Genomic DNA, 17,708 nt, shown 5'->3' on the forward strand with positions numbered 1-17,708 from the left:
CCTGCTGTCCTGGCACCCAGCTCCCAGCTCCTGGCTACTGCCTGCTGGCTTCTGGCCCTCCTAGCTTTTGCCTGTGGTCTTGCCATTGTCGAGCTGTAAAATTTTTCGCCTCCGCCACATGGTTACACGTGGAGAAAAGGGATTAATGTTTAGTTTAAGTACCTAAAGAAGGAAAAGGTATAGAGAAACCACCTTTTAGTAACCAGAAACGTTCTCTTTTTCTAGCTTTTTTTACTTTATGACTCAGCTAACAATCCTCATTAATAATTATCCTTAAAGATTCCCTACCAATCCTTTAATTTCTCTCAGTGCTGCAACACCACATGCTTTGTGTTTTGTGCTGGGCAAAAGTTTCAAAGTCAGCCCAAGAGTCCCCCCGGCCAGAAAAACCTTTCCTTTACCTCGTTTCATTTCATTCACTCACTGAAATCGAATTTGCATAATTTAACATGATGGTTGCGCTTATTCCTGTAGCCTGTCAGGCGCACAGACATCGCCCAGCGAAGGAGTTGGAGGACTAAAAGGTGGAGGTTATTATTGTTCGCCCTCGGATTCAGCGTCACCGCATTTCGCTGCCACATGCATCATCATTTGCATACATTTGCAGTTCGCCCAGTCAGTCAATGTTCATTCCTCATTACCCCCGTCCTCAACTCCCTCTTTTTCCTCATTCAGTCGATTTTCTTTGAATATAATTCGCAGCGGAAAAGTGCGGAGAACGAAGGCACATTGACGTTGATGGATTTTGGCACTTACACAGGCTAGCGCCTGTCACTTTCCTAACACCAAATGCGACTCCAAACAAAAAAAAAAAAAAGGAGAAGAGGGAACGTCAGACTCTGCTCCAGTTGAGCTGACTTTGAAGCGCATTTTAATGAAGAATGATATGTTGGCATCGCCGCAGCCGCAATTTTCCAACCACCTTCCCCTTCCCAGTCCCTTTCCCTTCCCAAACAAAATTTAACCACATCGACTGACAGTTTTCGCGGCTTTGCACGCAGCCACTGTCGAAGTTGAAGGGCGACGACATCAACAACAAAGTTTTCCTGTTCAACAGGAAGTGAATAAAAAATCAGACGAAAAAATACTCAAGAAAAATGAAAATTTGTTTCAAATTATGTCACTGCTTAGTCTTCGATTTGTGTTTTCCCAGGGAAATGGCAAATAAATATATGCGTGAAATATTTCAGCTATTCAAATTTTGTGGAAATTTTCAGGCATCAATTTGATTGGAAATTGATGGCTGTCTCGGAAAATCTCAGGATTCCAGTCCCCCATTTTCATGCCTAAATATTCGACCCCCTGCTAACCCCCCTAAGATAAATAAACGAGCAAAACAGCACAAAAAAAAAGGAGAAAAAATAGAAACAAAAATAAATACCCCTGAACATTGCTTTTCTATGCAAAGTGTCACATGGCCAATGTGCCACGCCCCCTACTACCTACCGCCGCCTCTGCCTTTTCATGCATATCAAAATGGCAACAATAAACGCCAACAAAAGAACAACAATAACAAACATTAACATGGAAATACACACGCACACGAGGAGGACAAAAGGCGGCAGTCAAAAATGTTGCAAATGTAAGCAAAATAAAAAAAAAATATATAACAAAGACACAATTACACTCACAGACCGAGTGTTTGCTGTATTTGTATATCTGTATCTGTGTGTGTGTCTGTGTATGTGTATTTGTAAAACCAAAACTTTTGACATAATAAAATGGAATGTTATTGTTAAAAAAGTTACTTGCATATTAAAACAAACGAAACTTCCCACTGCCTCTATCTCTCTTTTATTTTTTGTTGTTTTTATTATTTCACCATTTGTTTGCCCTTTGCATGTGTGTGTGTGTGTGTGTTTGGTTATGTGTGTGACTGTATTTTTACTTGCAAATGCCGCATACAAATGCAAATGGCCGGCGTGTGAAACGAGCAGCACTGCCAAAAGCAAACAACTTTAATTGAACTGTTTACCCGATTTTTATTTTATGCCACCTCAAGGCCCCCAAAACTCCCCGCCCCACCCCTGGGAAAGCTGTGTGTAATTGTTATGGTTATGTTTGTGATGATTATTTGGCTCGCTGCACAGCTGCCCACATTTTGGATGGGACATTATCAGTTGACTGGAAGCGAGTTTATCAGTCTACGTTTTACCGGAGGGAATTTGCAGCCAAGGATTGGACAGACGGAATGCACTACAGGCAAGGAGTCAGTAGTGCTTTAGTAGAAATTATTAATTCATTAAATCTTATGTTTAATCTTACAGGTAAGGTATAGGGAGCCAAAGAAATCAAAAGAGTTTTAAATAACTTTAAAAGCTTTCCAAATGAAGGCATTTAAAGGATTTTTGGTATAAAACTAAATTGTAGCATACTTTTAGACACAAAGTGGTATTTCAGTGGCTTTAAAACTGTTCTGATTTCCTTAAGACCCTTTAATATATTCACATTTTAAGATAGGACATGATCATTTGATCTTGCTAACACGAAGATTTCCTCTCTAAAGATTGCACAAGCTATACGACATCGATGTAGCTGGGCTTTTATCTAATATACTCTTAGCACGTCTACAGACAACCAAGCTAATGCCAAAAAATATAAACGTAACGATTAACGAATCTTAAGTTGTAATAAAATAACTGGAAAATACAACAGTTAACGAGCCGAACACGTTACGTATACTTAATAAGAACAGTAATCGTAAGGTGGGGGGAAAAATTGGATATAGCTGTAGATAGGTAATATATATATGTAGGTAAGAATTTTGGATTGTACTCACCTTTACTAGCACCGTCCGGGCCACGAAGTATGGTGCACTCCTCTATAGTGCCGAACGGATGGAAGATTTGTCTAACATCGTCTTCGGTCTGTTGTTTGCTGAGCATGCCAACGAACAGCTTGCGATCTAAATGCTCTGTTTTGTTTACGGTTTTGTTCATGTTTCATGTCATGTCATGTGATTCGATCGATCCGATTGATTTTTTTTTTTTTTTTTATTGATTTCGATTGATTTTTTTTGTTTTATTGTTGCACCAAAAGAGACGGCAAAATGGACAAGTGGCAATGTGTGTTTGTTTGTTGGTTTGGTGGCAGTGTGTGTGTGTGTGTGTGTGTGTGTGTTTGATCGTGTTTGGTTGTGTGAAAATGATAAATTTTCAATCAAGAAGCCATAGCCAGAGAAAATTCGCATTAAATTATATTATAAATCGGAAAAATGAATACGGAAAGAATAGAGATTCTCGATCATAATAATATGTACGTGTGTCGTATAAAGAGAGAGATGTAAATGCAACAGGGTTACACATTACGCAACAATTGTTTTTTTGTAACGAGTAACGAACGCAGCAGGCACATTTACGTAATTGTTTTTGTTTTTTTGTTTTATGTTTTGGTAATAAAATTTTCAACAGGCGCAAAAATACCCAAAAAGGAAAGTAAAAGCAACAACATTTATTTAAGGAGAAATTCGTTGGTGTTTTGGGTGGATAGTTTGAGCACCAATAGAGCAAATACAATTACAACATTTATTAATGTGATTAGGTTTTTTTTTTTGGTTTTTATTTTTGGGTGGGAAATAGGGAGTACAAATTTTTGATTTTGGTTTGTTGAAATTGTTGCATCAAGAAGGTAGAAATTTCGTTATCAAATCAACCGAATCAAATCAAAAGATTACGAATTGAAAACCACAAAAATAAAAGTGAAATCAGTTTTCAGAAAATCATAAGAGAAGAATTGTCAGTTTTCCAATTTTGCCAATTTTGATGTATTGATTTTTTTTTTTTTTTTTTTTTTCGTTTCAATCATATATATATATTTGATATAGAGCACACGAACAAGTGTTACATAAAAAGGAAAGAAAAGAAGATAAAAATGGGTGATATTTAGTTAAAATTGTCATACAATTTGTATTTCTTTTTTTTTTTTGGTTTAACTTACAACTTACGAGAATCGAAATTAGCTAGTCATATACGTAATATATAAGTATGAATATTTATAGGTATTAATATATATAATATATATATATATAGAGCAGACACTCACACGCACACGCACAAGCAATCCAATCTCGCACACACTTACAAGCTGGCCACGCACAGAGCTACTGAGTTAAGGATAGACATTGAAAGGTAATTGAACACGCTAGCCACTACTTGGAAAAAAGAGTTGGTAAAATTACGACGAGCATGAGGAAATGTATGGCTTAAAAGTACTTAGAGTCTAGATTTAAGGCTAGTAATGGATGTACGATGGTGAGATAGATGATGGTGGTGGTAATGGTTTTCTGTTGGTGATCAGCAAAGAGATTCTCGAAAATCGAATCAATATCTACTGGTAAAATGGGATAAGGTGTCGCACAAACGGCAGCTGTCACGGCTGTCTACCCTCTCTCAATTTTCTATTTTCACATTTTTCGCCATTGAAGGAGAAGCACATATAAGCTGGTCGCCCAAATCCAAAAAGGACTTGGTATCATATCGAAAATTGAGCGTCACATAATTGGCAAAACACTTGCCACAGACAGTCGAGCTAAGGCAAGCCAGTCCGAACCGAGCTGCTGTCGCGTTAAAGTGGCAAAAGCAATCGAAGTAGAAAATAACTAATACGACACGTTGGACCCATGCACATGGCCTGCAGGCAATTGTCTTGTGTCCGGGTTAAGCCTAATGGCATTTGGGTTCCGTTTCGTCCTTTGCCCATCTCCTACTTGCCTTGTCCCAAGCACGTGCAATAAGCCAAACAACGCCCCTGGCATGCTAAACAACAACAACAGCAACAACAACAACGACAACAACTAGAAGAAAAGGGGTGAAAAAGATGTGGAAGCAGTTGGAAGGGTTGGCTTAATAAAAATGTAAAGCACGTTGAAACGGAGGGTAGGGCAAGGTAAAAATAGTGCAGCATACTTTGCGGCGCCTGCTGTTGTACATATGAAATGGCATAGTTCAACTGGCTGTTAACAGTTGCGGCCAAAAAAAAAAAATAAAGAGAATAAAGAGAGAACAAGAGGGTACGGCTGGTGGGTGGTGGGTGGCAGGGTCAGGACAAAAGGATTTGCACAATGTTTAGCCTGGCGTTGCAGCAATTTTCTACAATTACCTGAGGCAAAACGACACAGACCGGCAGGGATAAAATGCACACAGGGCTTTCAGTGATTCCCTTTTGGTTGTTCTCCTCTTTTGCTTTTACTTTCCATTTTTTTTTTGTTTTTTTGGTCTCTGAGCTAAAGGAAAGAGCAGTGAAAATAATATTAAAGGCCATTAGGCTCATATAGACAAGTTAAGTGGCTCCTGGTCCGGGTCCTCGGTTCTCGGTCCTCAGACTATAGAGATTCCTTTTTCCCAGCCATGTGTGGCAGTTTTTAGATTTTATTTTTATGCCTGCCCCGGCAAAAGAAGTCATTAACGTGTCGTTGTCTTTGATGCTGCAGCAGTGCCAAAGTGAAAGCAAAAAGAAAGCCAAATTAAATTAGCTAACCACATGGCAACTTTTGTACATGTGCGAGCGAAGCCAGGAGAGACGACAAGGACAGGCCACTAATTGTTGCACGTTATGTTTTTGCTCAAAATCTCCCAAGCCACGGCTCAGCATCATCCCGCAGCCAACTGCATCTTTTTTCCCTCTCTCTGGGTAAGAGTAATTGTATTTTAAGTCCCGGCCAAAGGTGAAAAAGCCAGTCGCGTCTATGAATAATACAAAAAATTGTGGAGACAGCGGCGCCAGAGGATAAATAAAAAAAAAGAAAAAAGTTAAAAGGAAAAACTAAACACAAAGTCGCTGACAAAGCGAAAGTCAAAGCTCAAAGCTCATGTGTCCCTGAACTCCCTCCATTTCTCAGTTCTTTTCGCTGTTTTTTTTTACTGTACTGGCTGGACTTCTTTGACTGGCTGGCTGGGTGGCTGGGCACTGTTGCCAATTGACATGTAAATTGACGTTTAATGGCTGCTAATGAGCGTCTGAGGATGAGTTCCTCCTCATCCAGACAGAGTGGACAGTTGGGGGGCCATTTGAATATCTGAATAGTGAAGAGTAGGCGGCGATCTCAGGTGGACGCATTAAGTCGGAATTTCTCAACTCAATAGCAGCTGCCTATTCTAAAGGGATTACCCGTCAATCTGGTGAACCCTTTTGCCAACCAATTCCAGCTAATAAATCATTAAACAAACAAATAAATACTCCATTAATTTTCACAGCTTAGCCAACATTCTGAGAACCAACTACTGAGCAACAAATGAAGATCCTGCCGTAATGCGACCAATTCATATCTGAAAATGTCTTAATCTGATTACGGAAGATAGCTCAAAATGCTATGTAAATATGTTTAAGTTATTAATTATTTTGTGGGGATTTTCAAGCTCTTCGTTCGTTATAATTACAAAACTTTGTGTGTGTGGGAGAGACGGAGTGCCTGTCTTGGAATAATATTTGCTTGGCAAAAACTGATTGAAAACGAAATCAACCCCCGGGATTCCCATACCCACCGCCCCAAAGTATCTTTGTATCTCTCAGTATCCCTGTAAATCTGTATTTATGCGTTTGTATCTCTCGTCTGACCACGTTTATTTTGCTATAAATTATTGAAATTGTAATTACTTAGGCAGGAAATGGGTAAATGAGTACCAAATCGTATACTTAATGCCTTACTACAGCTCTCAACTGGCTCTTTACGTTGATATGGCCCGATTTTCTTAGCTGCTTCTAATGAAAATTTAATTAGAAATATATATGTATTGATTAAAGCTGGCAGGCAGCACTTAGAGTAGTTTTTCATTTGCATTTTTCCAGATTCTATTACAGACCTCTTCTGCTCAACTTTGATTGATGATGTTCCCCGGGAACTTTGAGAGTGTGAGATTGAGTGACTGGTAAAAGGAAACTAATTAATATGTAATTAGTGACACTCATTTGACATGTAACGAGGCTAATGTAAAAATATTCACTACTCTTTCTCAGTATTAAGAGTGAGTATAGGCTTGGGGGATGGAGAATTCATTGCAAAGATTTTGATTAAAATGTAAATGACTCCTTCTCGTACAGCCAATTCATACGCCATATGCTAAAGCCCAATCACTGGGATCAGATGTGGCAAATGTTATGCTGCCCCATCAATATTGCCGGCAATTGTTTCGCTCCACGTCCTGGCCAAGTGTGCCTGCAGGCGGGTCGACATTCCATTTTTATGGCACTCAGACAGAATGCCAGACAGGCGGTCTGAAAGTCATCCCCGAACAGCCGTCGGAGGTGTCAGTATTTATACAGCAAATAAGCTAAATGCGCTCTTTATGAGTCCCTCAGCGTTGCTGCCCGGCTGCAAGGCAGTTGGTGTCGCCACCCGACAATTGTGTGGCAATTGTCAAAAGTCACCCCCCTTCAGTCTTGACGTTTAAATATGACTAGAGATAACTCAGCAGCTTCCACAAGGGGGTCGGGTCTCTTTGCTCTTTTCATCTTTGTTGCCATTGTGTCGCGAATCCTTTGGGCCTCCTTCCGGCGACTTTTCGAGTTTATTTGTCAGTCTCTGGAATTCCTCCATAATAAGCGTAAAACTCGACTATAGGCTGGGGACAAAACTGTTGGAATTATACAAAATTCAAAGCGAGAAAGCCAGCAGCCTTAACCCTAAACTCAAGTTAGAAGTAAATTAGTTATTAGCCTTGTAAGTAGTTCAAAAGTTAAACCAGCTGATGGGGTGGGGGGAAGTTCAGTTTCGGAGAATTGGAAACGGGTAAAGAGCCGCTAAAATGCGCCTAATTGTTAATTAGTGTCAGCGTGAATTTTGGTGTGCGGCTATACAGTGCCAGACATTTTCATAGTCACATTTTTAGGCAGAAAAGTTTCTGTGTTTTTTGGGCCAGGACCAGGACTGCGGGGACAGGACCAAAAGTCAAAGGCAGACCGAGCGGAAATAGGAAGAAGGCAGAAACTTTGTCTACGCTGCTGTGGTATTGAAGTGTTAATTAATATTGAAAGGGATAAACTTTTCTCCGACTTTCTGAGTAGGCGAAGAAAGGACTGCATTTCGGCTTATTTTAGCTCAAAAGAAAATCCCACTTAAAAAATTAAAATAACTTTAATTTCAACTTTAACTTTGAAAAGGGTTGTCGAAGTTATGGCTTTACTTTCTTGAGGGTAATTCAATGACCTTTTGAACTATTAACAGCTGGGCTATCAGTTGTGATTTTGAAACCTTTTCTTGAGACAGAAAACATTTGCATTTCATTCTCCAGCTGGTGATAAATTTGAGTTCAAGTTTCTTCAACGACAGCATCAGCAGCCGAAAGAAAGAAGCGAAGAAAACCCCGGCACTTGGAAAGGCAATCTTGACAAGCCATTAACATTTCATGTGCACCTTGTCTCCGCTCTTTTTTCCGCTGGCTTGACTATCACACTAAAAGTCAATATAAAGTAAAAATTTTTTATGACCCCGGGATTATCATTTCGCGCTGGTTTTGCTGCGGCTGCAGCTTGACATGAAATTGGCTGCACACTGTGGGTAACCAGAAATTGGCTATAAAAGGCGAGCGACGGCCAAAAGGTGCCGTCGTCGTCCTTTGCTCCTTTTCATATATAAATAAATGTGTAAAAAAATATAGAAATTTTTATTTTAAGTAGTGACGCGTCAGGGATAATGTTAATGGCACACGGCATTTTCATTTCAAACGCATAAAAGTGTCCGCAGTTCACCGGGAAATGCTTAAAGAAAAAGAAGGCGAGCGATGCGAAAACGGAAAATGTCAACGGTAGAATGTCCTTTTTGTGGCTGTCGTTTATGTCTGTACAGATTTGTTTTTTATTTCTATATATATATAAATTTATATATATATTTGCAAGATATGTGTGTATTATAAGGGGCAAACTCACGATAAAGCGGAATTTAAAGTTTATGGCCGCTAGACGGAGTTCCTTCTTTATAATTATATGGTCTGCCTTGTTTTTATAACCCCTGAAATGGCCCATGGACATGGCCATAAATTTACGATTCTTACTCAAATTAAATCTAATAAAAAAGTAACTTATGTTAATGCTTACTTTTTGGTTGTTTTTTTGGCTTATTTATCCTCTAGTAACTTTTTCGGTTTAATTTGGGAATGTAACGTGGTATTAGTAGTTAAGTTAACTTTCCTATTATGTGTTATTTTTATTTTGATAGCTATCCCTGTGTAGAGTAAAGAAGTTCAGCACTTTTGTTGCGTTGTTTTGAACTAGAGGGCTTAAAGCTCTGTCTACGTGAGGCACGGCTTATTAACGATTACTTATCACGGCCTAATGAAACGGTTTAACATTTAACAAACTTTGATGCCTTTAAAGCCCAGTTTTTTTTAACTTTAAGAACTACTTGTCATGGACGTGGCTGGCTGTGGGCTCTCTCCTCTTGCACTTATGCAATCGTCGAGTTATTTGGTAATTGGGTTCGGGTGGCTTTTCCAAGTTTCCATTGTGAATCGCCGCCTTTAGTTGGACGCCTTCATTTCGATGCTTCTCAGGCCGATTGCTAAATTTGTGTATATATATTTTTTTATTTTTGTTGTTTATTTTTTAAAGGTTTTTTTGTTTGTTTTGTTTTTTTTTTTTTGCAAAAAAAGAGAAGAGCAGAAAAAAGAAAGAGAAAAGTAAGAATAAATAAAGTTTTATAATCTCTGTTGTTGTTTGGGTTTTCTGATTGAGCGTGTCTCTTACTTTTTGTAGTAAAATATTTACTCTGTAAATGTTGTTGCTTATTGTTAATTAATTGGTTTATTTGTTTTCGGTTTTTATTATTAATTATTTTCTGTTTTTGTACTACGGAAAAGAGCAACACAACAAATGTTTACGTGGCACAACAATACAGAATTGCTATTTAAGTTTTTGCGGCAAGAGAGGCTCTTGAAGAGGCACGTAGATAGAGGACTAGATACGAGTATATCACAACATTTAGCATAATCGTTTAGGTCTTTCCTGAATCGTGTCCATTATTTTCAGTGGTAAACTGTACGCACAACATCGAAAAACAACAACACAGAGGTATAAAATTTCATTTTTTTTTTTTGGGTTTTGGGGGTATGGGTTGGGTTGGGGGCCAAAAATAAACACAAAACTTAATTAAGATAAATATGCGGGGTGGGAAATTCAAAATGTTAGAATGAAAATCAGCTAAAAACATTATTAAAGTAAGAATATTTACGGGCGGGTACATATTGTCTGATATTTAAGAGCATCAAAGTTTGATATGTTTGCATTTGTCTATTAAATACTGATTTAAATGCAAATATTATTTATTGATACGTAAAAAGGAATTAAGGAAATATTATAAAATACACGACAACAACACACGGCATATGCGTATATATACTTAAATAATATGTGGGTTACATATCGATAAATGGTAATAGTTAAGGTAACTAAGTCTAGAGTTTAGCAAAACAAAAAAAAAATGCCTATGGCCAAAAGGATTACCACAACAGGATTGCTATCTAAGGTGCGTAAAGAAAAACCCATTTTCAGATCCGAAAAACAAAGCCTTCCATCATCTTTTTGAAGCACCTCAAGCATCTATAATTGAATATATATTGCCTGACTTAACTCTGGGAAAACAACAACACTTTGCAAGTAGCAAATCAAGGCAGAACTTCGGGCCTAGAACACTCTCTCTTCAACACCTTGACAGCAGCTGAGGCCACAAATCAACAAAGAAAATCAACAAACAGGAAGAGGGGCAGTGCAACGGCAGTCGAGAGTCAAGTTCGTCAATCAAATTGCTTTGGGAAGTTTTAAGAGAAAATGCCTCAATAAACATGTCTTACATAAAACATTTTAATTAAATTATATTTTCCACTCCCCCTCCGTTAGTGGCATGTGTGTGTTAGTGCGTTTTGCAATATTTATCAATTTTCCAAGAGTCATCACAATAACCATACGTCTTCATCTAGCCCCCAACACATACACAGCCCCAACCCACTCACACTGGCAAACAAAAGTGTTTTAGCGCTCCTCATGCACATCACTCATTTACACGAAGGGGTAGAAAGGAAAGAGAGGGTTAGATTGAGATGGAGGGAGACGGAATGATGGAGCTGGGGGCTGATGGGAGCGCTCTACTTTAATTTAATTTTTGTGGTTGCTTTTCCTTGTCGGTGTTGTTGTTGTTGTAGTTGCTGTTGCTGTTGCTGTTTGTTTGTTTGTTCGTTGCGCGCAATTAATTGAACTTGCAGCAGACTCAGACTATTGACAGCTGGGCTATGGAGTTGGGGGTGGGAGAGATGTGGTAAGGATATGGAAAGGACCTGCTTTCGTAGAAGAGAGTTTCTGCTGCGGTTGAGTCGATGAACACTTAAGCCGCACTCAATGCACCCTCGCCCCGCGCTCGTTACCCGTTACGCCTTTTGGAATTTAGCTAAGACAAACACCACAACGAAAACAACAGAGAAACGGACTGAACCACACATAGCTATAGTAGGGTGGACCTTGTTCGTATGAATATTTGACAAAATAAAGACTATGTTTTTAGCTTTAAATGATATATATATTTATATTTATTTTGCAATCTATCAACTCTTAGCTTAGACCAATCAATTTTGTTAGTTTTAAACCTACTTAGGTCCACCCTAAGCTTCACAATCACTCGGACAAATACACTAACACAAGTTTCGCAGTTTGTTGCCTTTTCCGTTTTGGTATATGAAATGCTTTCGGGACTTATGTTGGCTTAGCAGCAAACTTGTCTAAGCTTTACGGCCAAGACAGATAGATGATAGGACTGTGGAAGGTCTTCGAAGGGGTAGGCAAAGGGCGCAATGCTCTTGCAATTACAATTACGCATAGAGGGGGTGGCGGAGGGGAAAAACAAAACAGCAGTGGATGATGAAGAGTACCGAGCAACGGCCAACGGTAATTGTAATGGCCAACAAAGTTGGCAAAACGTTTAGCAATTTAACGCACATTTAACCTGCTCGAAGCATCCCTTTAAAGTCGGGCGAGTCCTGATCTCCGTTGACTTTCAACTACTTAGCGGACCAGCCAGTAGTAAGCAACTCCGCATCCTGGTCAAGGCTCTCTCCTGCCAGCCTCTAAAACATATTGCACAATTACTTGGCAGGAGCAGGCGAGGGGTAAAAAAATAAAATAGCTAACGAAATTTATGTTATTGTTTGTCTGACTGCCTGGCAGCTACGAGCAGAAAGGACTATACCTTGGCTCTCCCATATTATTTCCACATATTTCTGGCCCTTCGTATATATATATATATATATATGTGTGTATAGGTATGTGTGTGCCCTGTTTGTTGCAACATTTTATTTATCGCACTGGCCATAAAATGCACGCTGGGGGCATTTGTAACAATTTCGCAGCCGCACACAATGGAGGATCCAACCCCTGGTTATATAGCTCCTCCTGTTTTCCCTCCATTTTCCTCCTTTTCTTAGTCAAGTTAAAATATTACAACATCATGCTTAAAAGTCACGTTTAAACGCTGACGACGACGACGGCGCTGAAAGATTATTGCATTTTTAGACTGCCAGGACTGGCTCCCCGGGACTTCTACACCCCCATCCGAAAAAGAGGGGCACCTGGTTTCCACCTGCGCACAGCCGCACAATCACAAACAAACGTAGTTCATTTCAGTCAGACGTCGTCCTTGTCGTCTGCGCCTGCCTGTCTGTGAGTCCCGGCGAAATAAGTAATAGTGTTGCAACGTGCCTGCCGCATTTTATTTCCTTTCCCAGCCAGCCAGATACCAGGATTCAAGGGGAGGGTTTAAGGTGATCCTTGCAGGCGGAGAGGGAGGGATTGGAGGCGTTGAAAGTCTGCTCGCTGGCAATCCATTGATTGTATAATTCTTGTGTTGCGAGTGAAAATTGTATATGCTTGATGTCTGATTGAATTGGATTGATGTGAGAAAGTGACTGCCCCTCTTCGTTTGGCTTTTGCGGTTACGAAACCAATTTATTTGCTTTTGCAATGTGAAGGAGAGAAAGGGACTCTCTCTCTGTGTGTGTTGGTTATTTATTTTAAATAGCACTGGCAAGGTGTATCTTTACTCTTCTGACTCTTTCACTGAGTATGGCCCAGAAATCCTTGAAAGCCAAAAATGATTTCATAAGATGAAAAGCGCTTTTTCCCACAATATTCTGTCTGTAAGTGTGTGTGCGTTTGAATCGAAATATGGAGAAAAGATGGCAGGAAGAGCCACAACAATTTTTGGCAACTTTGTGGGTGAGCAGATTGAAATGTTAGTTGGAAGCAGAAAGATATCAGAACGAGGCGAATGCAATCAATGGTAATGACAATTAAAGCAAATTGCTGCCAGGAAAAAGGAGAAAGTAAGAGAAAGGTACATATTGATACAACTACACCATGTATTAGGTAAACAGAGCTGTATCCTCCTTCCTTATTTGATCTCCGTTCAAGGCTATTTCAATTACAGTTAAGGAATGGGGCTCTGGCTCAACCCCTCAGGACATAAAGTCAGGAAAGCAAAAGTCACTTTTTCAATTTTCAAAATTAAAAAAAAAAAAGAAGGGAAGAAAATTCAACGCACACACGAGTAAATCACTAAGTTACTGTGTCGCATTGATAAACCCTTATCAAGCTGGCATTTTTTCCAGGCACACACTCCCACCTCCCACCTCCAACCCCAAACCCCTCCTGGTACGTTGACACTCTGTCAGAGGGCACAGAACTCGAAGGGAAAAAAGTCACTAAACGGAACGCGGAAGTCTGACAAGGGTGAATGAGAAACCTGCCCGAAAATAAGGCCTTCCATCCTTGACGTTGCCTACTTTTCGGCGTGAATTTAAAAGTCAGCCGAGGGTTTGAGGGTTTTGTTATGTAGCGCGCATATTAAAATCTATAAAATATGCTTGTGACTGCTTTACGACTTGAAAGCCGGCAGGAACCAAAAAAAAAAAGTTCAATATTTGTAAATCTTCTGCTGCTTTACCACTGTCGCCTTCTCGACTCCTCCAAACGGCTACCCAAGCTCTCGTTCTTTATGGGTTAATGGTGCGAAAACGTGACTTAATGTGCGTGTGTAAGAATTTTTTTCCTCCTCCTTGCACCCCAAGCCCGAGAGTTATGAGTTCGGGGGGCAGAAAGCCGTCGCATCTGGTGTTCAAAGGTCAAAGCAATTTGAGGCTACCATGGGCTGGTGGATTTTAATAGAAATGTCAGTTACCCAGGCTTTAAACTGGATAAGAGGGTTCAGGGTTATCCTTGAAAACTTAAAGACCTCATCAAGTTGTCATTTAATTATCTATTTTTGCCTTAAACTATCAAGCCAAGGGAAGTGAGTTTAGCGTAAATGACAAATCCTTATGCTAAATATGCTTAATTGCAGGACACACACACACGGATAGACACATACCAAGAGCTTACAACGTGCTGTACATATGCTTAATGAAGCTTATAACTCTCCCGCTTGCACACAGACACACTTGCATACTGTGTGCAACACGTACATGTCCTGACAATCCAGGCAACAGGCAGCATATGCCATCAACTGGAGGCCCGCCAGGCGAAATAAATATAAAGCGCTCGCAGCAGCGGAAGCTGCAACGGAAATGTTACCGTTATACCTGGCAAAAGCACGTGCAGTTGGCTCGTGGGCGTGGCAAGTAGCAGGTGGTAAGGTGGGAAGGTGGAAAGTGGCATGAAGCATGAGGCATCCTGGTTGCGGGTGCAAATTCTAGCACTGCCAGCCGTTTAGTTTAGCATAATGACAGGCACAGGAGCATGGCCCCAGAAATGGAGACAGGGCTGATGGGTGGTTTTCCATTCTGGGTGGTGCAGTGAGTTGTTGTTGTTGGCCGGGGGCAGCCACTAAACCAAGCCACATTAGCTCGGCAGCAAATGTGGCAAGGCGTGTTAATAACTCACTGTGCTACGAGTGCACTCCGGAGAACAGAGCTAGCTCTCTCTCTCTCTCTCTGTCTCCCACTCACCTCCTACTTGCATTTAAGTTTTCGGATTTAATAATAAAGTTGGGTGGTAGAGAAGAGGGAGAGAGAGAGAGGGGTAAACCCAAAAGCAAAGGATACAGCCGAGGTGGGTAAGTTTGTCGTCGCATCTTGACGTGTAATGGGGAGGAGGTGGGGGCACTGCTGGTCCTGGCAGGATCTGGCCTGCTGGCACTGCATGTTTTCCATGCATAATGCATAATTTCGTTTCATCATCCGGGGCACTCGAGGCATTCCTCTGCCGTCTCGGGCCTAATTTGCTGCATAATGAAGCGTGTAGTAGTTGTAGCTATAGCTCCCAAAGTCCCAGTCCTGTTTTGTTTTCGGGCTGCGTTGCAATTTCGTGTGCGAAATATTCTTAGTGCTTGTCAGGGATTTGTTGCTGTATTTATGCTAGATAATTGGATAACATCCATCAAGTCAGCCAGGGCCCAGAACCTAATGAGATACATATTCTCGATGCTGCACGACGCAACCGCAGCTGTGACCAGATGCTGTGACATTTCATCTCGATGATTACACGCTCTAGAATCAATAGTGCTGCCCCGTTTTTTTTTATCTTCTTTTATTTTCTATTCTGGCCATCATCCAACCCTCTGGCTTTGCTTTTGTTAACCTGAAACTAACGAAAAATCCAGACGTTATGGAAGAGGAAAAGCTCCTAGCCGCAGCACACACACCTTTAATGTGGCCACAATGGGAGAAGCAGTATGTGTGTGTGAGCTTCATTATTATTATGGTTGTTGTTATGCCCCATTCGTCCTGTTTTTTTCTATATACGATATATATATATATATATTTAGATATATATTTATCTACCTGTCCCTGTGTCAGTATTATTTTTGTCGTATTGTTTGCTTCCTTGTCGCTGGCATTGTTATTTTTCGTATTTTTGTCAGCGCCTCCTTCTTTCGACATCGTTGTCATCCTGAATCCTGAATCCAGGCGAGTGTGTGTGTGGCTTATTTTCGTTGTTAGTTTTTAGCTGGGTTGTGTTCGATTTTCGTCACTAATGAGCAGCCGTAAAAGGCGAACGGTGAACTCGAGAAGGGCGTGACGCAGGTAATGTCCTTTGGACACTGGTGTCATGTGTGTGTCGCTCTCTCTCTATCTCTGTATGGGTAAACAATGTATTTTATTTGTGTTTACGTTTTTAACAGCTCTGACAGGCGACTGTCTTGTTGTCCAGCGGATTTGGGTCACAATAAGGACAACTCCTTCGCCAAAGCCCTTAACCCCCGCCCACTCCTTTTCTATTTATATCCTTGAGATCCTTTCGTGTCGGGGATTTTTCATTTGCCTAATGAATTCAATTATTTATTTACCTTGAGTTATTTTTCTTAGCCACGCTTTCAGCGACAGTCTCTGATTTGATTTAGCGTGCCATTCGCCTTTACTTCGATACTGAGAGATGAGTGCGGAGTGTTGGGTGGGGTGAGGGGCGGGGAAACAGGGAGGACATTTCTAATTAATTTTGTACAAATTACATGGGTATCGTGCAAGACAGGAGTGGGGGCGGGGCATTGAGCTAGCTAGCTACAAAAAGTGAAATTTAATTAGTGCAAGAGCAATATTTAATTGGAAATTGAGGACTAATTAAACGGCGACGCAACGATCCTTAATTCAGAGGGACTGGGGGGTCACTCTTGCAGTCAATTGCAAATGCAACTGACGGCGATTCAAGCACAAAATTAATTAACACTCAGCCACACCAAACATACACACACACACACACACACTCGCTATAACCCTCATTGTGCGAAAAAAGGGCGCACAAAAATATGCAATTAAAATTGTAGTTGGGCTAAAAATCGACGTCGCTAAAGTTATTAACAACAGCTAAACAATAATAATAATAATTCACAATTTTACCACACAAACACAGGCACACAAACACACACACACAAACACAAATAATAAACTAATTAAATCGACAGAGGCCTCTCTATACGTAATGTGCTTAATAATTTGCTAAATAAATTGCTTTTTTTTGTTGTTGGTTTTGTTTTTGGCCAATTCAATGGAAAGTGTCAAATGCACAAATGAGCCGAAACTAAGCCGAAAGTAACCCTATTTCGGAAAGCATCTCAAACGCAGCTAACACAGATGCAGGAATCAGAGCAATTAATTAACAAACTCAACACAGAGAAGGAGGAGGAAGTTCTTAGAATGCAGAGTGAAGATTGAAGGAGTTTCAGTTTGAAAAGAGTCTTGCCATTAAATATGAAACTGTTTAATGATAGTGGTTAGTTAGATCACAAACTTACTGCGAGCTTAAGGCTAGAACTGAACTTCTGTGATTGAGAACTTGAACTTACCTGGAAATACAAAATATATAATAATTAATAAATATTCAGAATAAGTTTATACGAGAAACAGGACGACTCCTACAGACAAATCAATTCGTGAGTGGAGAAACTATAAGCTCAATATTTGCCCCACGTTTTATAGGTAACACAATTTGTTTTATATTATTATTTGCATTTTTCCACCGCCTCTTGGCTCGCCACCCACTTTTTATTTGGTGCCAGATCCCTATTCACATCAATCCAATGCTAACAGAGAGTTCTCCTGGTGTCGGGCTGCCCTTTTTTCAGGCTTTTCAATTTCGCATATACCAAAAATATTTTTTATGTTTTCACCTCCTCAACCCTCCTCGGTTTTTGTGAGCTGGGCGAGATCTCTCTTCGCTTTTCGTTTCTCGTCTCGTTTTCCCTTTTTTTTTTTTTGCCATATTTTACATGCAAATCGAATTTTCCTCAATTTTAATTGGATTTT

The 17,708-nt window shown here is 40.2% G+C and overlaps 1 protein-coding gene across 30 annotated transcripts in view; it reads right to left on the bottom strand.

Moving 5' to 3' along the window:
• Window positions 1-17,708, bottom strand: part of LOC108104005 (CUGBP Elav-like family member 4) — a 128,640-nt gene that overhangs the window by 59,825 nt on the left and 51,107 nt on the right. For 18 of the 30 annotated variants that reach the window (XM_017209808.2, XM_017209804.2, XM_017209799.2 and 15 more), the window contains one exon: window positions 2,780-2,914. The exons of 11 other annotated variants lie outside the window; for them this stretch is intronic. In XM_017209808.2, the coding sequence (XP_017065297.1) occupies window positions 2,780-2,914 (135 nt within the window). Of the gene's footprint in view, window positions 1-2,779; window positions 2,915-9,027; window positions 9,429-17,708 lie in introns of those variants that run through there. One more of the 30 variants, XM_017209818.2, reaches the window with a different exon arrangement.

The sequence above is a fragment of the Drosophila eugracilis genome, unplaced genomic scaffold, assembly GCF_018153835.1.
Source record: "Drosophila eugracilis isolate 14026-0451.02 unplaced genomic scaffold, ASM1815383v1 contig_2154, whole genome shotgun sequence".
In the NCBI taxonomy this organism is placed as follows: Eukaryota; Metazoa; Arthropoda; class Insecta; order Diptera; family Drosophilidae; genus Drosophila; species Drosophila eugracilis.